The sequence below is a fragment of the Schistocerca cancellata genome, chromosome 7 (assembly GCF_023864275.1).
Source record: "Schistocerca cancellata isolate TAMUIC-IGC-003103 chromosome 7, iqSchCanc2.1, whole genome shotgun sequence".
Classification (NCBI taxonomy): Eukaryota; Metazoa; Arthropoda; class Insecta; order Orthoptera; family Acrididae; genus Schistocerca; species Schistocerca cancellata.
Genome location: NC_064632.1, coordinates 315803058 through 315821002, shown reverse-complemented (window position 1 = coordinate 315821002; position 17945 = coordinate 315803058). Strand labels below are relative to the sequence as shown.

Genomic DNA, 17945 nt, shown 5'->3' with positions numbered 1-17945 from the left:
AAAAAATTGGTATTTTTTCAGAACTATTTTCAGAATAGGTGGATTTTTTGAGTAGCAGGATTTGGAATAGCAGGACTCTACTGTAAGCAGAGAAATAATGATGTTATTTTCCAAAATTTTAGAGTTTTCTTTGTTAGGTCGGGTACTTCTGGGATAGCCCTCGTACCAACCTTGTACAGCCTTCTGTGTGCACTATATTCAATGATATTTTCCCTCAAATGGCTACAACAAAGGCCCAATGTAGTTGGGATGGGATTATGTTCTTTACACACCATGACAGTATATACAGGTCACTGCCACAGGACACTTCCCTGGTCTGAATACCCTGGATGTCAAATGAACAGTTATAAATAGTTGCCACACTAGAAGAATTTGAACTGTCTTCCCGAGCATGTTTTACCTTTCTCCAATCTGCAAACGATCAGCCTTCACAATTATTTCACTAAATAATACCTCAATGCCACTCACTTACTTCTACCAGCGATTTTTTAAATTTTTTTCTCATAACATCAGCTGTGATCTCTCACTGAAGAGCCATTGTCTTCTATGGACAGAACGTAGGATCAGTGGCTTACATGTGACAAGACCTGAGCAGCATTCTTACAATGACAAAATCAATGTAACATTTGAGACAATGCTAAATTATTTTTCTTGTTACTTTTCTCCTTTGTTTAGTTCATCTATGTCTGCTTGTTAGCCCCTCCAGCATGTGTGACAACATATACCATGCGCCACTGACCGCTCGCTCAGTGTGTGCGACGTCATATGCCATCTACGATTATTATATATGTTTTTTCTCTCTGCCAATGCAGTTTCAAAGACAGTGTTAGAGTGCAGTCTCATACATTCCTTAGGTTCATGTTGAGGTAATTTGCACTGTTATTCGTACAGTTTACAAATGTTAATGTCTTTGTGTGCATGGCAATTTTTTGTAGTAGGTTGTGTGCAATAGCCCAGCTGACTGAAGATGAAGTTCTGCGACTTTTGAGGAAGAGGATTTTTTATTGTTTTCTGATGATCTTCAGATGAAGAACTGACAGTGCAGGATGCAGTCTCACCTCACTGGAAGGAATGTGACAATATTTCTGCACCAACTGCATTTACGTATAGTATTGCTGAAGGGCCATTAGCTTACTTTGAATTGCTCTTTGACAACGAAATAACAGACACGATTTTCAAAGAAACAAATAAATATGTGGAAAGTTTTTTTACACAAGGATATCTCCTGAGAAATCGTAATTTGCAAAGTGGTTTCCAATTGATGCTGAAGAAGTCAGAGTTCTTTTAGCTTTATTTTTACTGATGGGGATAGTGTCTAAACGATCGGCTACAATGTATTTTACCAAAAAGAACTTGCTAGAAATGCCCTTCTTCCCTAATTTTACGGGTGAAGAAATATTTCATTCCTGACAATGTTCCTATGTTTTTCTGACAACAGAAAACAAGTACGTGGCAGTAAAAATGTTTAGAAAACTATCCCTGTGATGAAACATTTGAAAGTAAGATTTCAGAGAGCTCATGAGTTAGGAAACATCTTAAGTATTGATGAATTCTTGTTATTGTGGAGACAGACTCTTGTGGAAGCAGTACATACCTCTGAAGGCAGTATGCTTTGGGACGAACTGGGTGACAAAAATTAGTATTTTTTAACCTTATTTTGCACACTGGAAGAGATAATGATTTTAACTGTCAAATAACAAAAGATGATGATCTTCTATCAAGAAGGGTGGTGTTAAATTTTGTTAAAATTTGTCAGACGTAGGTAGATGTGCATATAAGGACAATTACTACTCAAGTCCTGACCCATTCGAAAGACTTGCGGACAGGAATACTGTGTAATAGGAACAGTGATAACTCGTAGGAAAGGAATGCCACATATTGTGAATAGGAACTTACAGAAAGGACAAAACATTGGCTCACAAAAGGGGCAATTAGTGGCTCTGAAACTGAAAGATAAAAGGGAAGTTACAATGCTAACAACAAAGCATGATGAATCAACAATAGCTGGGCAAAGAGGAGGAACAGGGGGAGAAGTGAAAGTAAACCCAGATACCACACTGTATATCTGACAACAACCAGAACATGAGGGAGGGGAGGGGGAGTGGATGTGAAAGACCCATTACTGGAACCTTACCTTGTGGAAACAAAGCAGAGCAAGGTTTGATACAAAAAACTTTTTAAGCATTTGTTAGATGTGGGTTTCTAATGCTTACATATTGTACTGTCAGAATGGAAACAAGAAGAACCATTTAGAGTTTAGAGTGAGCTTATAACTAATTACCTCCACAGTGCCATTGAACGGAAGTAAAGAAGGTCCTATGACACTGTCAGTGATTCCACCGATTTACTGATAGACACTTCCCAGAAGAAAATCCAGTGGGAAAAAACAGAAGAATGGGCCTAAGGAGTTGTGAGCTACGTGCAATAAAACAGCAAAGAAGGCAGACATCATATAGTTGCAAGACTTGTCCTACAAACACAGCATTGTGTATTGTCCAGTGCTTTGAGCTTTATCACTCTCAAAAAATATTGTAAAAAATTAATTTTCACAACATGATTAAAACTCTTCGTGCCTAAAGTGATTTAGCCTATAAAATCCTTACAGTTGCCAGTGTTCACCCTATTTTTTTCAGAATGTTATTTCTGGTACTTTATTGCACACACAATTTGCAGTATGGGAGGGATATAGCACTCCAGACACGCAGGGCAGATGTCACTTTGCAGGCGATGTCAGGCAGAAGACAGCATCTGGCTTGAGGGGTTAAAGGACCAGCACAAATTCTTGCCTGAAAGAGTGTGTGTGTGTGTGTGTGTGTGTGTGTGTGTGTGTGTGTGTGAGAGAGAGAGAGAGAGAGAACACAAGTGCGACATGATATACATGGGACAAACTATAGGAACAGTCAAAGAAATATGTAGAAAGCACTGGTGATGTATCTAGTTCGCCCACTGCTTGAATATTGCTCAGCAGTGTGGGATCCGTACCAGATAGGGTTGATAGAAGAGATAGAGAAGATCCAACGGAGAGCAGCGCGCTTCGTTACAGGATCATTTAGTAATCGCGAAAGCGTTACGGAGATGATAGATAAACTCCAGTGGAAGACTCTGCAGGAGAGACGCTCAGTAGCTCGGTACGGGCTTTTATTGAAGTTTCGAGAACATACCTTCACCGAAGAGTCAAGCAGTATATTGCTCCCTCCTACGTATATCTCGCGAAGAGACCATGAGGATAAAATCAGAGAGATTAGAGCCCACACAGAGGCATACCGACAATCCTTCTTTCCACGAACAATACGAGACTGGAATAGAAGGGAGAACCGATAGAGGTATGGAAGGTACCCTCCGCCACACACCGTCAGGTGGCTTGCGGAGTATGGATGTAGATGTAGATGTAGTTAAAGAAAACCATTACTTTAGTAGTCAGTGATTTCTGTCTGGGACACAATCTTACATTTACCTTATCTACTCCTACTCCCCAAGTGGCAGCAGGAAAACACACACAAAAAAGAATGTTATACTTATGCAAGCTTTTGAAACCAGTGACTTTTTCTGGCAGAAGGGTTGAAGGAGAAGGAAGAGGGGTGAAGGAAAAGGACTGGAGAAGTTTAGGAACAGGGGGTATATTTTGGAAAAGTTACCCAGAACTGTGGGTCAGGGGAGAATTTAAATGGACGAGATAAGAGGGAAAGACTGGTTGTTCAAGGTAGAAAGCAGATGACAGTTTGAATGGGACAGACGACAACAAAGACTGACAAGCGGGTTACATATGAAGGAATGATAGCCACATGGGTTAACAAAACAACAAAAATAATCAATTTTTGACAATATCATTTTTGTCATGATATTGTCAAAAATTGATCATTTTTTATGTTAATTTTGATATGCAGTATTACAGCACAAGACATCATGTCAAAAAGATGAAAACATTACATTACAACAATGGAAATTTCAAGACAGAAGTCAGCAGCTTTTGGTCTTGTAGTTAGTGTTCTGACTCTTGATCATAGGACCACAGATTTGATTCATAGCCAGGTTGAGGATTTTCTCTGCTTGGGACTGTGTGTGTGTGTGTGTGTGTGTGTGTGTGTGTGTGTGTGTGTGTGTCGTCATTATCACCATTTCATCACCACTGACACACAATTCACTGAAGTGGTGTCACATAAAAAGAGATGCACTAGGCGGCCAGAAGGAGTCTCCTGGTCAAAAATGCCATTCAAGACGGAGATGATATTAGGCTTATGAACAATAGCAAACCGACATTAATAGTTCCAGTTTCACCAACAGGATTGGCAGTTTTTACATTGCTGCGTAATATCAAGACAAACAGACTCTCAATAACTCAAAAATTGTAAACAGGTATATTGCTATGTGATGCAACAGCCTTAGATTAATCCCCAACTAGCAGACAGTAGGTCATAATTTTTAATACACACACAAGTCAAATACAAAGTACAATATCAACCTAATTTCACAAAATTACCAGCAGGGACAGGAGCTGCACCAGTGTGCAACTGGCACAGCATGTTTCCAGGCAACGTTTCAAAATCCCTAGAACCCAAATCTGCATGAAAGGAGTCTATTTCAAATTGATTCATCTCTCTCTTCATAGTCATACCTTTTTCTTGAAGGAAGTCGGTTTTGAAATCTTGAACAAATGATTTTTCTGCTCTCAACCCCTCCCTTGGCGTCCTACTTTTGAATAAGCAAAAGTAATTTAAGTTATTCTGCCTTATTCACTGTGTAATAAACAGCTCCAAATTTCGGCTGAAGTCTACTCTTTGTTTCATATCTCATGTAGTGGCATCTCATTCTGTTCATGTTCATGTAATGACATCTTTTCAATGAAGAAACATACTGTTACAGCCAGGTAAGAATTTTGGGAGAGAAAAAAGGGTATTGGTGCAGTCTTATCCGATAAATATCTCAAAGGCAATGAGCACCCTATTGCATATGATTCAAAGACCTTATCTGCTTCTCAGCAACACTATTCTCAAACAGAGCAAGAGGTCTTTGCCATTATTTATGTAGTTTGGAAATTAAAATTATTCCTTTATGGAGAAAATTTTATCTTATCATGATTCATCGTCCATTGCTCACCACCTTTGGCTCCAAACATCACTTAATAGACCAGACTGTTCTTCACTTCCAGTGTTGGGTGCTGTACTAGTCTAATATTCATTATTATATTCACTTTTGAGCAGTGATATTACTTGCATTTGTGGACACACTGTTCTGATTCACTTTGGGACCTGACCCATCCTTGGACCAACATAAACTGAAGTGTTTCCACCTCAATTCAGATCTGGAGCCAACCATTCCCACTTTCCCTTAACATCACGCTGTGTCGCAGCTGCCACTATTTCTCAAGAACTTGACATTACACCACCTTGTTCACTTTGTACAACACGGGTTGGTGGACATACCACTGAGCCCAAATTTCATACCTCATGTGCCTACGTAACATTTTGAGCCAACGCCCTTCCTGTGGCATCTCCTTTGTGCTCCGAATATGTTCTACAAACCTTATTTGTTCCGGCTGCTGTTCTGCTGGCCTTCAGACATTACACTGTTAAACATGCGGCATTAAAATTGAAGGCTACTGCTTGTAAACACTGCCAAGTAGGGATCTCATGCCAGGCACAGTCATGTTATCTAGTTTTCAATGTTGGATCTTTTCCACAAAACCAGTTCACCTGAACAGGAGCATGTTCACACATCTCGAATATTTTTCATGGGCTCCTTTTCAAATGCAAGAACTTAACAAACAGTTCCATTTACAACAATCGTAGCTGACTATCTGTTTTGTATAAAGATGGGCCAAGGTGGAGTACAGCTTAGTGGCAAAGGCCAACCTTCTTGCTGTATGTAAGACAAAGCTCAGCACAAGAGCCACAATTGGGCCAACCTTCTTGCTGTATGTAAGACAAAGCTCAGCACAAGAGCCACAATTGGTTGTTTTTACATTGCACTAGCCACCTCCAGCTGTCTTGCCTTTCAATTTTAACACATTTCTTGGAAACTTCAGCAAAAAGTTTCAACAACACATTAACAGATTTTATAATACTGTACTCATCTTTTCAACAATTTTGAAACACTATTGTGAAAGTATATTGTTCCATTTAATAAACTATACTTGCTTCAATATCTTGGTTGCAAATACTTTCATACGGCTCTAATGAATACACAAGTTAAAACATGTTGTCATAATGAGATCACTTTTCATGATTTACATTTCCTATTTTGTTTCCGATGAACTATGTAAGCATTTTAAGAAGTCTTAAAGCACTTGCATCAGTCATACTCAATCTAACATGTCTGAATGCAAAGACCTTTGCAAAATGGTCCATTCTGACGTCTCAAGTTGTTTGCCGTGACTGAACACGCTTTTTTGATGCACAGGGTAGTTTATTTCACTGATTAATGATGAGTGATATTGAGGCAGTTTTGGTTACACAATGCACTGTCACAAATGAATACTGCCCTCAAATGTAGAAAATCAGAAAATTAATGGTGTCCTTTAGGTATACAGCGAGGTAGTTTATTCGTTTGCGCCATGATACTAGTCTCATTGTATTTCATTTAATGATTGCATTTGGGGTAGTGCTTGGTGACAGGGGATTTGTTTGTTTTAGTTGGGTGTGTTGTTGATGTCCCTTGTGCCTGTCCTTGACTGTTCTGATAGTCTGCCCACATAAGACATGTCACATTCTCATGGATTGTGGTACCCACCCAGCTTTCAGAGATCTAAAATGTATTTAATATTACAAAAAAGACTTTGTCTTTGCTGAAGGGAGTGAAATACACTGTGTGCTTTGTTTCTGTTGGAGTATAACAATCTTTTGGGTGAGGAAGCCAGCATAAGGCAGATAAGAAATTTTTTATTTCTCTTTTTCTGCATCAGTCTCAAACACTTATTCAGACATTGCTGAGTTTGACTCCAATGCATATGTAATTTGAAAATCTGAGTACCCACTCTTTCAGAACACTATTTATAGGTGTTGTAATTCTTTGATGAGGCTCTCCTTGTATAGCATTCAAGCTTTATAGTTGTCAAAATATTATGCATAAAATGGAATCAACAACTCTGTCGTATACCCAAAAATGTACCATTAATCAATCACACCCAGAAAACCTGGATAAGCATATAGCATTTCATTCTCTGCATTCACTGTTTGTTCACCATTTTAAGACTTCCTTACACTGCTTGACAGTGTGTTTAGATGGAAACATATATTTTCACCTTGCGGCAATGGGCAGTGATGCTACTGTGTTGCCATATATAGCCACGTATTACACATTTTGTTGTGCCAGTCACAGATTTGTTAGTTAGAAAATGTTTGAATCTCTATCACAGATCATACACATCCTGAAGTGTTTCAACTATACACAACTTTCGTAAAACCATCAAGATGTTCAAATTTCTTGATCAAATGTTGTCTAGAACATACTTCTACAACTGCCAATTAAACATTACACACAGCTAATAAGGGAAACCCATTAGCATTTTTGCTCATTTAAAGTATGTTTAATTTCACCTTCACAATATTACACTGTTTTCATATATACGGCATTGTTATGTATATATTCATAATACTTTGCTTAGTTTCAACGTTGCTGTCACTTCTCATCTTCTGACAACCCGTAAGTTGAAACAAGGTGTTTACAATAAAAGTAATCCATGTTAAAGTAATAAACAAACAACACAAACCTGTAAAACATCCCTGATGATAGCAGACCTGTTAGTGCGATATACCATTACAATATCAAGCACCATCTGCCCCAAAATTTCTGCTTTATCAACGCCACTGGTAGATATATTGTCTTCGTCCAATGTAGGTCTCGCATCTACAGCTCTGTCCATGCCATCATGAATAAAGCGTACCACTCTGATGTATGAATCCAAGTCATTTGTAGTATGGAGTGCCTGCACCAAAGGACGTCGAAGCAATGAAGGTATATAATATGCACGATACTTTGAGGCTGGAAAACAGAAACAACAACATTAACATTTTGACAGATTAAGAAGGCTAAAAATAATGTTAAGTTTACAAATTCTCCCATACTAAGTAATTCAAAGAAATAGTGCTGACAGCAAATGAGACTTTTATACCAAGTAAATTAGTAAGTGATGGAACACATATCTGAAGGCACACAAAACAGGTCACACTGAATTAAAAAACACAAAATGTCCAAGATGTGTGACAGTTTACAGATCCTTGAAACTCGTGCACACTTCAATGGAAAAGTTGTAGTAGTAGTAGTAGTAGTAGTAGTAGTAGTAGTAGCAGCAGCAGCAGTAGCAGCTTTATTCATCCGTAGATCTTTCTTTAAATGGACATAAGACATGTCAAAGTATGTACAAGTTTAGACCAATTTAAAATAAGCTAATTCGTATACTCATATATTTACAGACTTCTAGTTAGAGACAATCATTAGATTTATTCCTGGTATACTTTTTTTTACAAATAAATTATTAAATAATGTAATGCCACACTGTTCACTCATCTCACTATCAGTCACTGCACACACTATACATACATTGTTTCATAACACTTCATTCACTACACACACACACACACACACACACACACACACACACACACACACACTCTCTCTGGTGATCTCTGAGCTATTTTCTGTACTATAACTTCCCATTTGCTATCCTGAAAAACTGAGTCAGAATCTCTTTATAACGAGTGAGATGTTGAGCTCAGAAAGAGGAAGAGGTGTTAGTATTGTGCTACGCCCAGCTCAGAGTAAGTTTTTCTAGAAAAGCAAAAAGGAAGGAAAAAAACATAGTGTGAAGGTGTTATATGGGATGTTGGATGTTTTACAATTATTATTTATTTGTATAACATTTTTTACCAAACCCCTACTCTGTTTTATTTAAGTAATCCTTCAATATATAAAATGTATTGCATAACAGGTACTTTTTAGCAGCCTTTTTATGGAAGTGTATTTTTACAATTTCTTTAATGTCTTTTGGTAATTTATTGTACAGTTTTATTCCTTGGTAGAAAATGCTATTTTGAATTTTATGTTTATTTTTTTCTTGGTAAATGTAAGTTGAATCTAGCTCTTGCTCCATGGTCATGGAAGAGCTGTTTGTGCAGTAATTACCAATGTTATTCTTGATGTGAAAAACTGACTGGTAAATGTATTCACACGTAGCAGTTAAAACCTCAGTGTTTTGAACAGATCTTTACACAATGAGCTTGACTATATTTTTTTTATTATTCTTATGGCTCTAGTATGCAACTAAAAGGCACAGCATGTTACACACTCATCACAGCATCCCAAGTCTGTTTGCAAGCACCTTTGTGTGTTCACGCCACTTCAACTGAGCATCCATATTCATTCCTAGAAATTTTGCATTTGTTACACAGCCTATAGAGGTGCCATCTACATTTAATTAACATTGTTCTTTTCCCGCTTCAAACTGAAATTCATGGCACTAGTTTTTTTTATGTTAAATCTTACTTTATTGCTTATTGACCAATCGTAAACTTCCTTGAAAGCTTGATTTGCTTTCTCTGTAAGGAGTTCTCTTGTTTTCTCAGTGACTATAATATTGCTGTCAACAGCGAAGAGAATTTTTTCACCATGAGTAACACTGCTGGGAAAGTCATTGATGTATATCAGGAATAGTATTGGTCCTAATATGCTACCTTGTGTAACCCCAAAATTAATATATTTTGGTTCTGAAAAGTGTTTTACTAAATGTTTAGATCTATTTGAAGTATGTGTTATCTCTACTCTTTGTACCCTATCTGCTAGGGATGGTTGAAACCAGTCATGAGCTATCCCTCTTATTCCTAATGCTTCTAATTTATATAATAGAATCTTGTGATCCACTGTGTCTAAGGCCTTGGAAAGATCCAAAAATATGCCTGTGCCACACTTATCTTTGTCAAGAGCATCAAGTACAACTTTTGTTACTTCTATTATGGCTGACTCTGTATTTGCGCCACTTCGGAAACAAAATTGTGATTCGCTTAAAAGATTTATTTATTCGGGTAATTCATTACTCTGTCTTTCATAATTGCTTCTATTATTTTTGAGTATGGCAACAGCAGGGGAATAGGCTGGTAATTTTCTACGTCTTCTGCATGACCTTTCTCAAGCAAAGGTACAACTCTTGCCTGTTTTAGCTGCTCTGGAAATTTATAAATTATAGAGTGCAGCAATCAGTCGTCATCTCTCTTTAATGTCCCTGATGTGAAGGATTCATTTATTATATTTGTTAAGGGGCCTTGTGTAATCTCTATGCATTGTTTCAGTACACACATTGGTACTTTGTTCCCTCAAACATAATCATATGTTTGTTTACAGCCTGTGTTCAGCACCAGTAGATTTGCTAAAGTTGTGATATTTAACGTGACTTTTGATCTGTGTAGCATTCTGAAGTAATGCTATTGACTGACCAATGTAACTGCTACCATGTTCATGATGAATTTGACAAATTTCAGGTACACTGAGACCAAGGCTTTCTGTACATGGCACAACATCTACTTAATTTTCTTAGGTGGCCAGAAAATGGAATGAATACTGTGGCTGCCAAAGGGTCTGCATCTTATTTTTTGTAGCTCCAAAGAAAGGAAGTACTATAGAATGATCTCTTTCTGATGATTATTCATGTGCTTTCTTTTCTTAGACACACCTATCTTGTTCAGTACAGCTGTTCATACAGAACACGTTTTTCAGGTAGCTGATCTTGGGATCTAGGTGATCCTTGTCAGGAGCTGTTTCAGTTTAAAACTCCTCTCTTTTGGATTGCATGATGAAAGCTATGCACACTGAAAAATAGGTCAGTATGTGTTTGCTTGAAGGAATGGCTGAGCCAACTGTCTAATTTTGTTCAAGAATAACATCCTCCTCTCTCCATCTCAATTGAAATTAGTATATGATGAATAAATAGGTGAAGAGCTTCGATATCATGTCCCAAGACTGTGAAAGTGTTATCAACATAAAAAAACCAGCCATGTGTAGATAGGATTCATGTTCTGAGGGTTCTGTACAAACTTAATTATTTACAAGATGATGATAATAATAATAATAATAATAATAATAATAATAATAATAATAATTTTGTGTCGCTTAATGGTCTGGTGCAAGTTTTTCTTCTGGACACCATTCTGACAAATTATGTGTCTGTAACCTACCCCAGTTATTCAACCACCCCAGTTATCCAACCAGGGAAAGAGGACCTACTGTTCAACGTGGAATTCGAACCACAAGTTGTTTCTGCATCTACATCTACATTTATACTCCGCAAGCCACCCAACGGTGTGTGGCAGATGGCACTTTACGTGCACCTTATGTGCCACTGTCATTACCTGCCTTCCCTGTTCCAGTCGCGTATGGTTCGCGGGAAGAACGACTGGCGGAAAGCCTCCGTGCGCGCTCGAATCTCTCTAATTTTACATTTGTGATCTCCTCAGGAGGTATAAGTAGGGAGCAAGCAATAAATTCGATACCTCATACAGAAACGCACCCCCTCAAAACCTGGACAGCAAGCTACACGCGATGCAGAGCGCCTCTCTTGCAGAGTCTGCCACTTGAGTTTGCTAAACTTCTCCATAACACCATCACGCTTACCAAATAACCCTGTGACGAAACGCGCCGCTCTTCTTTGGATCTTCTCTATCTTCTCTGTCAACTCGACCTGGTACCGATCCCTCACTGATGAGCAATACTCAAGTATAGGTCGAACGAGTGTTTTGTAAGCCACCCCCTTTGTTGATGGACTACATTTTCTAAGGACTCTCCCAATGAATCTCAACCTGGTACCCACCTTACCAACAATTAATTTTATATGATCGCTACACTTCAAATCGTTCTGTACGCATGCTCCCAGACATTTTACAGAAGTAACTGCTAGAAGTGTTTGTTCCGCTATCATATAATCATAGAATAAAGGATCCTTCTTTCTATGTATTTGCAATACATTACATTTGTCGATGTTACGGGTCAGCAGATCTTCCTGCATTTCGCTGCAATTTTCTAATGCTGCAACTTCTCTGCATACTACAGCATCATCCGCAAAAAGGCACATGAAACTTCCTACAGTATCTACTAGGTCATTTATATATATTGTGAAAAGTAATGGTCCCATAACACTCCTCTGTGGCATGCCCGGCCGAAGATCAGTGTCAGCCAGAGACAGAGCCTGAAACCAGTTCGTCAGACAAACTGGAGAGGCCTTCCGTTCAGCCCTCCGGAATGTCTTTCGTCCTCCGCCACACCTCGAGACGACCTCCCACTCTACCACGGGTGAGGAGTCAGCCTCAATGTGGGCAGTATCCCAGGCAGCCACAGCCGTAGTCCGATCGGGGGATGCGTGGGATGAGCTGGTTGTCCCCGACAAACCCCCGTTCGCACCCCCACAGGGATGCCCATTGGCAACAGCCTCAAGCTGTGTGACCGAAGCCAACACTGCCTGAAGCTGGGAGCGAAGGGATGCTAACTCAGCCCGCATCCGAACACAGCAGTCACAGTCCCTATCCATGCTAAATACTGTTGTGCAAAGAAAGTCTGAACTAACCTACAGAGAGCACAAACAATTCGACACAAAATTTAAACGGTTATTAAAATACAAGACTGCCTAGTAAATGCAGTAATGCTGCTACTTGCGCACTGCTGACACACTGCTCGGTGGCAGAAGGTATTCTGACGACTCCTCACAGCATTGAGGAGTGAAGGCTAGGTTAAAACGGACTCTTAAAAGCTCATGGTCTGATTAAGATTTGATCCTGCAACCTCCCAGTTTCCAGGTACACGGTTTACAACTACACCACGAGGTACGACTTGTAGATCGTTCATTCATGTACAGGTTTTGAAGAGCGAGTTTGTGAGTATCAAAATATGTCACATATACGGCAGTATCTTTTAACCGCATTCACTAAGAAGCTTAAAGTATTTACAAAGACAAGGGACGGTCAACTTAAGTTAAGTGACACAAATGTCAACTTTATACCTCTATCTGTTCTCAATAAAAGAGATTGTAACAAACCGACAGACAGACAAAACAAATGGCACAAAATATATTTTTTACATGACATAATTACAAGTTAACAATTTTCAGATTTTTCCTTTACTTGTACTGTGAAGCCTTGCTTCTTGCTAAAAATTTTATAACTGGTAGCATTCACAATAATGTTTTGAGAGATAATTCTCTCATCTGATTGTGAAACAATAAACACAATTTACTGGTAATGAAAAGAAGAAAGCAGTGACAGTGCAGATGAGAAAGGTTATGGAATGTTCCAGTAACATGTTAAAGCCGAGCAAATCAATGGTGTGCAAATTACAGCATGTGGGACACTATGCTGAGATGAACAAAATTTAAATACCTGTCCTAACAAAACCCAGCAAACTGCTCATGATAAATATGCTTAGCGACTTCCAGCAAACTTTACATGTAATGTCAAACATTTTAAGAACTTTTTCTCACCAATATCACCCAAAAAATAATGAAAAGAAAAAAGTTTATTGCTTACTATATTTTGCTGTTCACACAGTCAAACTTCAACATTAGACATGAAGTTTAAATTTATTTTTCTTTACTGATAACTTTATTACAACACATTTTACTGACAGTATCCACATGTAGTAGAAGTAGTAGTAGTAGTAGTAGTAGTAGTAGTAGTGGTAGTTTTGTCGTCTTCAGTCCAAAGACTGGTTTGATACAGCTCTCCACACTACTCTACCCTGAGCAGGCCTCTTCATCTCCGATTACCTACTGCAACCTACATCCTGCTGAATCTGCTCACTGTATTCATTTTTTGCCCTCCTTCGACAGTTTTTCCCCCCATGCTTCCCACCAGTATTAAATTGGTGATCCGTTGATGCCTTAGAAGGTGTCCTACCAACCGATCCTTTCTTCCAGTCATGTTGTGCCACAAATTTCTCTTCTCCCTAATTCTATTCAGTACATCCTCATTAGTTACATGAACTACCCATCTAATCTTGAGCATTTCTCTGTAGCACCACATTTCAAAAGCTTCTATTCTCTTCTTGTCCAAACTATTTATCTTCCATGTTTCACTTCCATACATGGCTACATTCCATACAAATACTTTCAAGGAAGGACTTTCTGACACTTAAATCTATACTTGATGTTAACATATTTCTCTTCCTCAAAAATTCTTTTCTTGTCATTGCAGTCTACATTTTATATCCTTCCTAATTTGACCATCATCAGTTATCTTGCTTCCCAAATAGCAAAAACTCACCTACTACTTTAAGTGTCTTGTTTCTTAAGCTAATTCCCTCAGCATCACCCAATTTAATTCGACTACATTCCATTATCCTCATTTTGCTTTTGTTGATGTTCACCTTACATCCTCCTTTTCAAGACACTGTCCATTCTGTTCAATTGCTCTTCGAAGTCCTTTGCTGTCTGTAACAGAATTACAATGTCATCAGCAAACCTCGAAGTTTTTAGTTCTCCTCCCTGGACTTTAATTTCTACTCCAATTTTTTATTTGTCTTTACTGCTTGCTCAATATGCAGACTTGAATAACACCGGAAATACGACTACAGCCCTATCTCACTCTGTTCTCAACCACTGCTTCAATTTTGTGGTCCTCGACCCTCATAACTATCTCCTGGTTTTTGTAGAAATTGTAAATAGCCTTCAGCTCCCTGTATTTCACCCCTGCCACTTTCAGAATTTGAGTGTATTCCAGTGAACACTGTCAAAAGCTTTCTCTAAGTCTACAAATGCTAGAAACGTAAGTTTGCCTTTCCTTAACCTATCTTCTATGGGAATGTGTAGGGTCAGTATTGTGTCGGGTGTTCCTACATTTCTCCTGAATGCAAACTGATATTCCCCGATGTTGGCTTCTACCAGTTTTTCCATTCTTCTGTAAAGAACCGGTGTTAAGTATTTTGCAACTGTGACTTATTAAACTGATAGTTTGGTAATTTTCATATCAGTCAGCACCTGCTTTCCATGGAATTTGAATTATTACATTGTTCTTGAAGTCCAAAGGTATTTCGCCTGTCTCATACATCTTGCTCACCAGACAGAAGAGTTTTGTCAATAGCTCTAACGAAATGTTGTCTACTCCTGGGGCCTTATTTCGACTTAAGTCTTTCAGCAATTTGTCAAATTCTTCACTTAGTATCACATCTCCCTTCTCATCTTCATCTATGCCCTATTCCATTTCCATAATACTCCCCTTGAGTACATCTCCCTTGTACAGACCGTTTATATACTCCTTCCACCTTTCTGCTTTCCCTTCTCCGCTTAGGACCGGTTTGCCATCTGAGCTCTTGATATTTGTACAGGCGGTTCGCTTTTCTCCAAAGGTCTCTTTACTTTTTGCGTAGTCAGTATCTATCTTAACCCCTCGTGGTACATACTTCTACATCCTTACATTTGTCCTCTAGCCATACTTGCTTAGCCATTTTGCACTTCCTGTCAATCTGATTCTTTAGACGTTTGTATTTCCTTGCACCTGCTTCATTTATTGCATTTTTATATTTTCTCGTTTCATCGATTAAATTCAATATCTCTTGTTTACCCAAGGATTTTGTAAGGGATCTGTGATCCCACGAACATAGATATAAGTATCCGACACCCAGGTCGATAGCACACAGGAGTCAACTGTTGAGCACTGCAGGAGGCAGTGAGACGAGTGTCAAATGAGCAGTAGTACTGGAGAGACGGGCAACAATGGTGGCTGAGTGAGTAGTGAACGGTAAATTTACCAAAGTATGACAAATGAGCGCACCCCCTAATCATCGTGGGGTTGACCCTCATCGACACCGATTCGTGAGTGATATGAATGTGACAAGTGCCGAATTACGTGTTTCGCTTCAACCGCGTCAGCCAGCAACAACCATGGATTGCAGTGAGGATTGTTGTGAATGTTAACCATCATTGTTGCGTGTGAAGAAGTACTTAAAAGCCACAATCAATAAAAGATATAACCGTAATTAGACGTGTAAGGCGAAGGTAGCAACTACCTCAGAATTTATGTGTTTGTAGAAAATACGTATCAGTTTGTACATCGCAACCTTTATTGTCTTTAATAATAGACAAACTTTCAATCAATAACTATTCCATCTCAGAACAGCCGCACTCGGTTGAAATACCCCCGAAACCACAGCAGGAAAACCAATAGCCTTCATCCATTAAGCACACGGTCATATAATTATAATAATTAATTGTTTGGTGGCTTCGGTAAATCATCACACAAAACCCAACTAGGAATTTAAACGGGTGTGTTTCAATTTTTACTAGCCCTCATATTTTTACCTACTTATCCTCTGCTGCCTTCACTATTTCATTTCTCTAAGCAACCCATTCTTCTTTTACGGTATTCCTTTCCCCGGTTCTTGTCAATTGATCCCTAAAGCTCACTCTGAAACTCTCTACAACTTCTGGTTCTTTCAGTAATCCACGTCCTATCCTATATCCTTAAAATTCTGCCTTTTTGCAGTTTCTTCAGTTTTAATCTGCTGGTCATAACCAATAAATTGTGTTCAGAGTCCACACCCTCCCCTGAAAATGTTTTACAATTAAAAACCTGGTTCCTAAATCTCTGTCTTACTATTATATAATCAATCTGAAATCTTCCCATGTCTTCAGGTCTCTTCTACATATACAAACTTGTCTTTTCCTACTATCAAATTCCAGTCCCCCATGACTATTAAATTTTCATCTCCCTTAACTATCTGAATAATTTCTTTTATCTCATCATACATTTCCTCAATCTCCTCCTCACCTGTGGAGCTAGTTGGCATATAAACTTGTATTACTGTGGTGGGTGTGGGCTTCGTGTCTATCTCAGTTACAATAATGCATTCTCTATGCTATTCATAGCAGTTTATCTGTGTTCCTATTTCTTGTTCATTATTAAACCTACTCCAGTGTTACTCCTATTTGATTTTGTATTTATAAGTCTGTATTCACCTCACCGAAGTCATTTTCCTAAAAACACACACACACACACACACACACACACACACACACACACACACACACTGTGACTGTACCTGCAAAATTTTATCACATAGTTCAAGAGAGACAATGTTTTATACATAGGGTGGGGCAGTTATTGGTGTTACCCTAATGAAGGTATTGAAAAGATTAACTTGCTTAAGATCCATTGAAATGACCGCAATTTGGGAAACAGCACAATAGCATACTGTGTAAGCTCACAAAGTAATATGAACGGGACATGGCTTTCATCCTACTGTAAGTATACAGTATCCTCACAGGCAATTCACATGATATAATTTCACATATTTTACCATTTACTTAAAACAAAGATATTGTAGACATTACTAATACTTAATATTCTACTCTCAAACAGTGTCTGCAAGAACAAGTTAAAGTTTATCACTGACATTAACAATGACACACAAAGATGCCATAAACATTAGTTTGGAGTGAGTCTCACATCAATTACAAGGACTGTATTTTTAAATGTTTGTGAGATTGTGAATGGAGTTATATAAACAAATAGTGTTAAATTTAATTCATGGCACTTATCAATGGAAGATCCTAAATGGTAATACAATATATAACATGGAAACAAACATAGAGTTTCCACAGGAAGAATAAATGTATAGGTCGGAACCAGTGAAGTTGAGGATGACATCTCACTACTATAAAATGAATTTCATATTTCTTCTCTCTTTTTCTTTATTCTTATTCTACTTTTGCAGCTGATGATAACTGAAAAATCCTTCACTATTTTGGTCCTTTTGTTACAAAACAGATGATGAAGTGATAAAATACAACTGATTTCATATTTAATATTTAGTAGTTGCATAAAAACTTATTTATTATGTTACCATTGACAAGAGGAGCGTTCCGTAGGTAATGCAACACATTCTTTTTCTCAGCCAATTTGATTGAAAATTGCAGAATCTAGTGTGGGGCATTGTGGAATATTCCCACTTCCACCCCTATAGTCTGAGGAAGTTCTGAT

At 38.3% G+C, this 17945-nt stretch overlaps 1 protein-coding gene across 1 annotated transcript in view; it reads right to left on the bottom strand.

Moving 5' to 3' along the window:
• LOC126092748 (leucine-rich PPR motif-containing protein, mitochondrial-like) overlaps positions 1-17945 on the bottom strand; it is a 245182-nt gene that overhangs the window by 115870 nt on the left and 111367 nt on the right. The window contains 1 exon segment of the mRNA XM_049908474.1: positions 7706-7977. Coding sequence (XP_049764431.1) covers positions 7706-7977 — 272 coding nt within the window.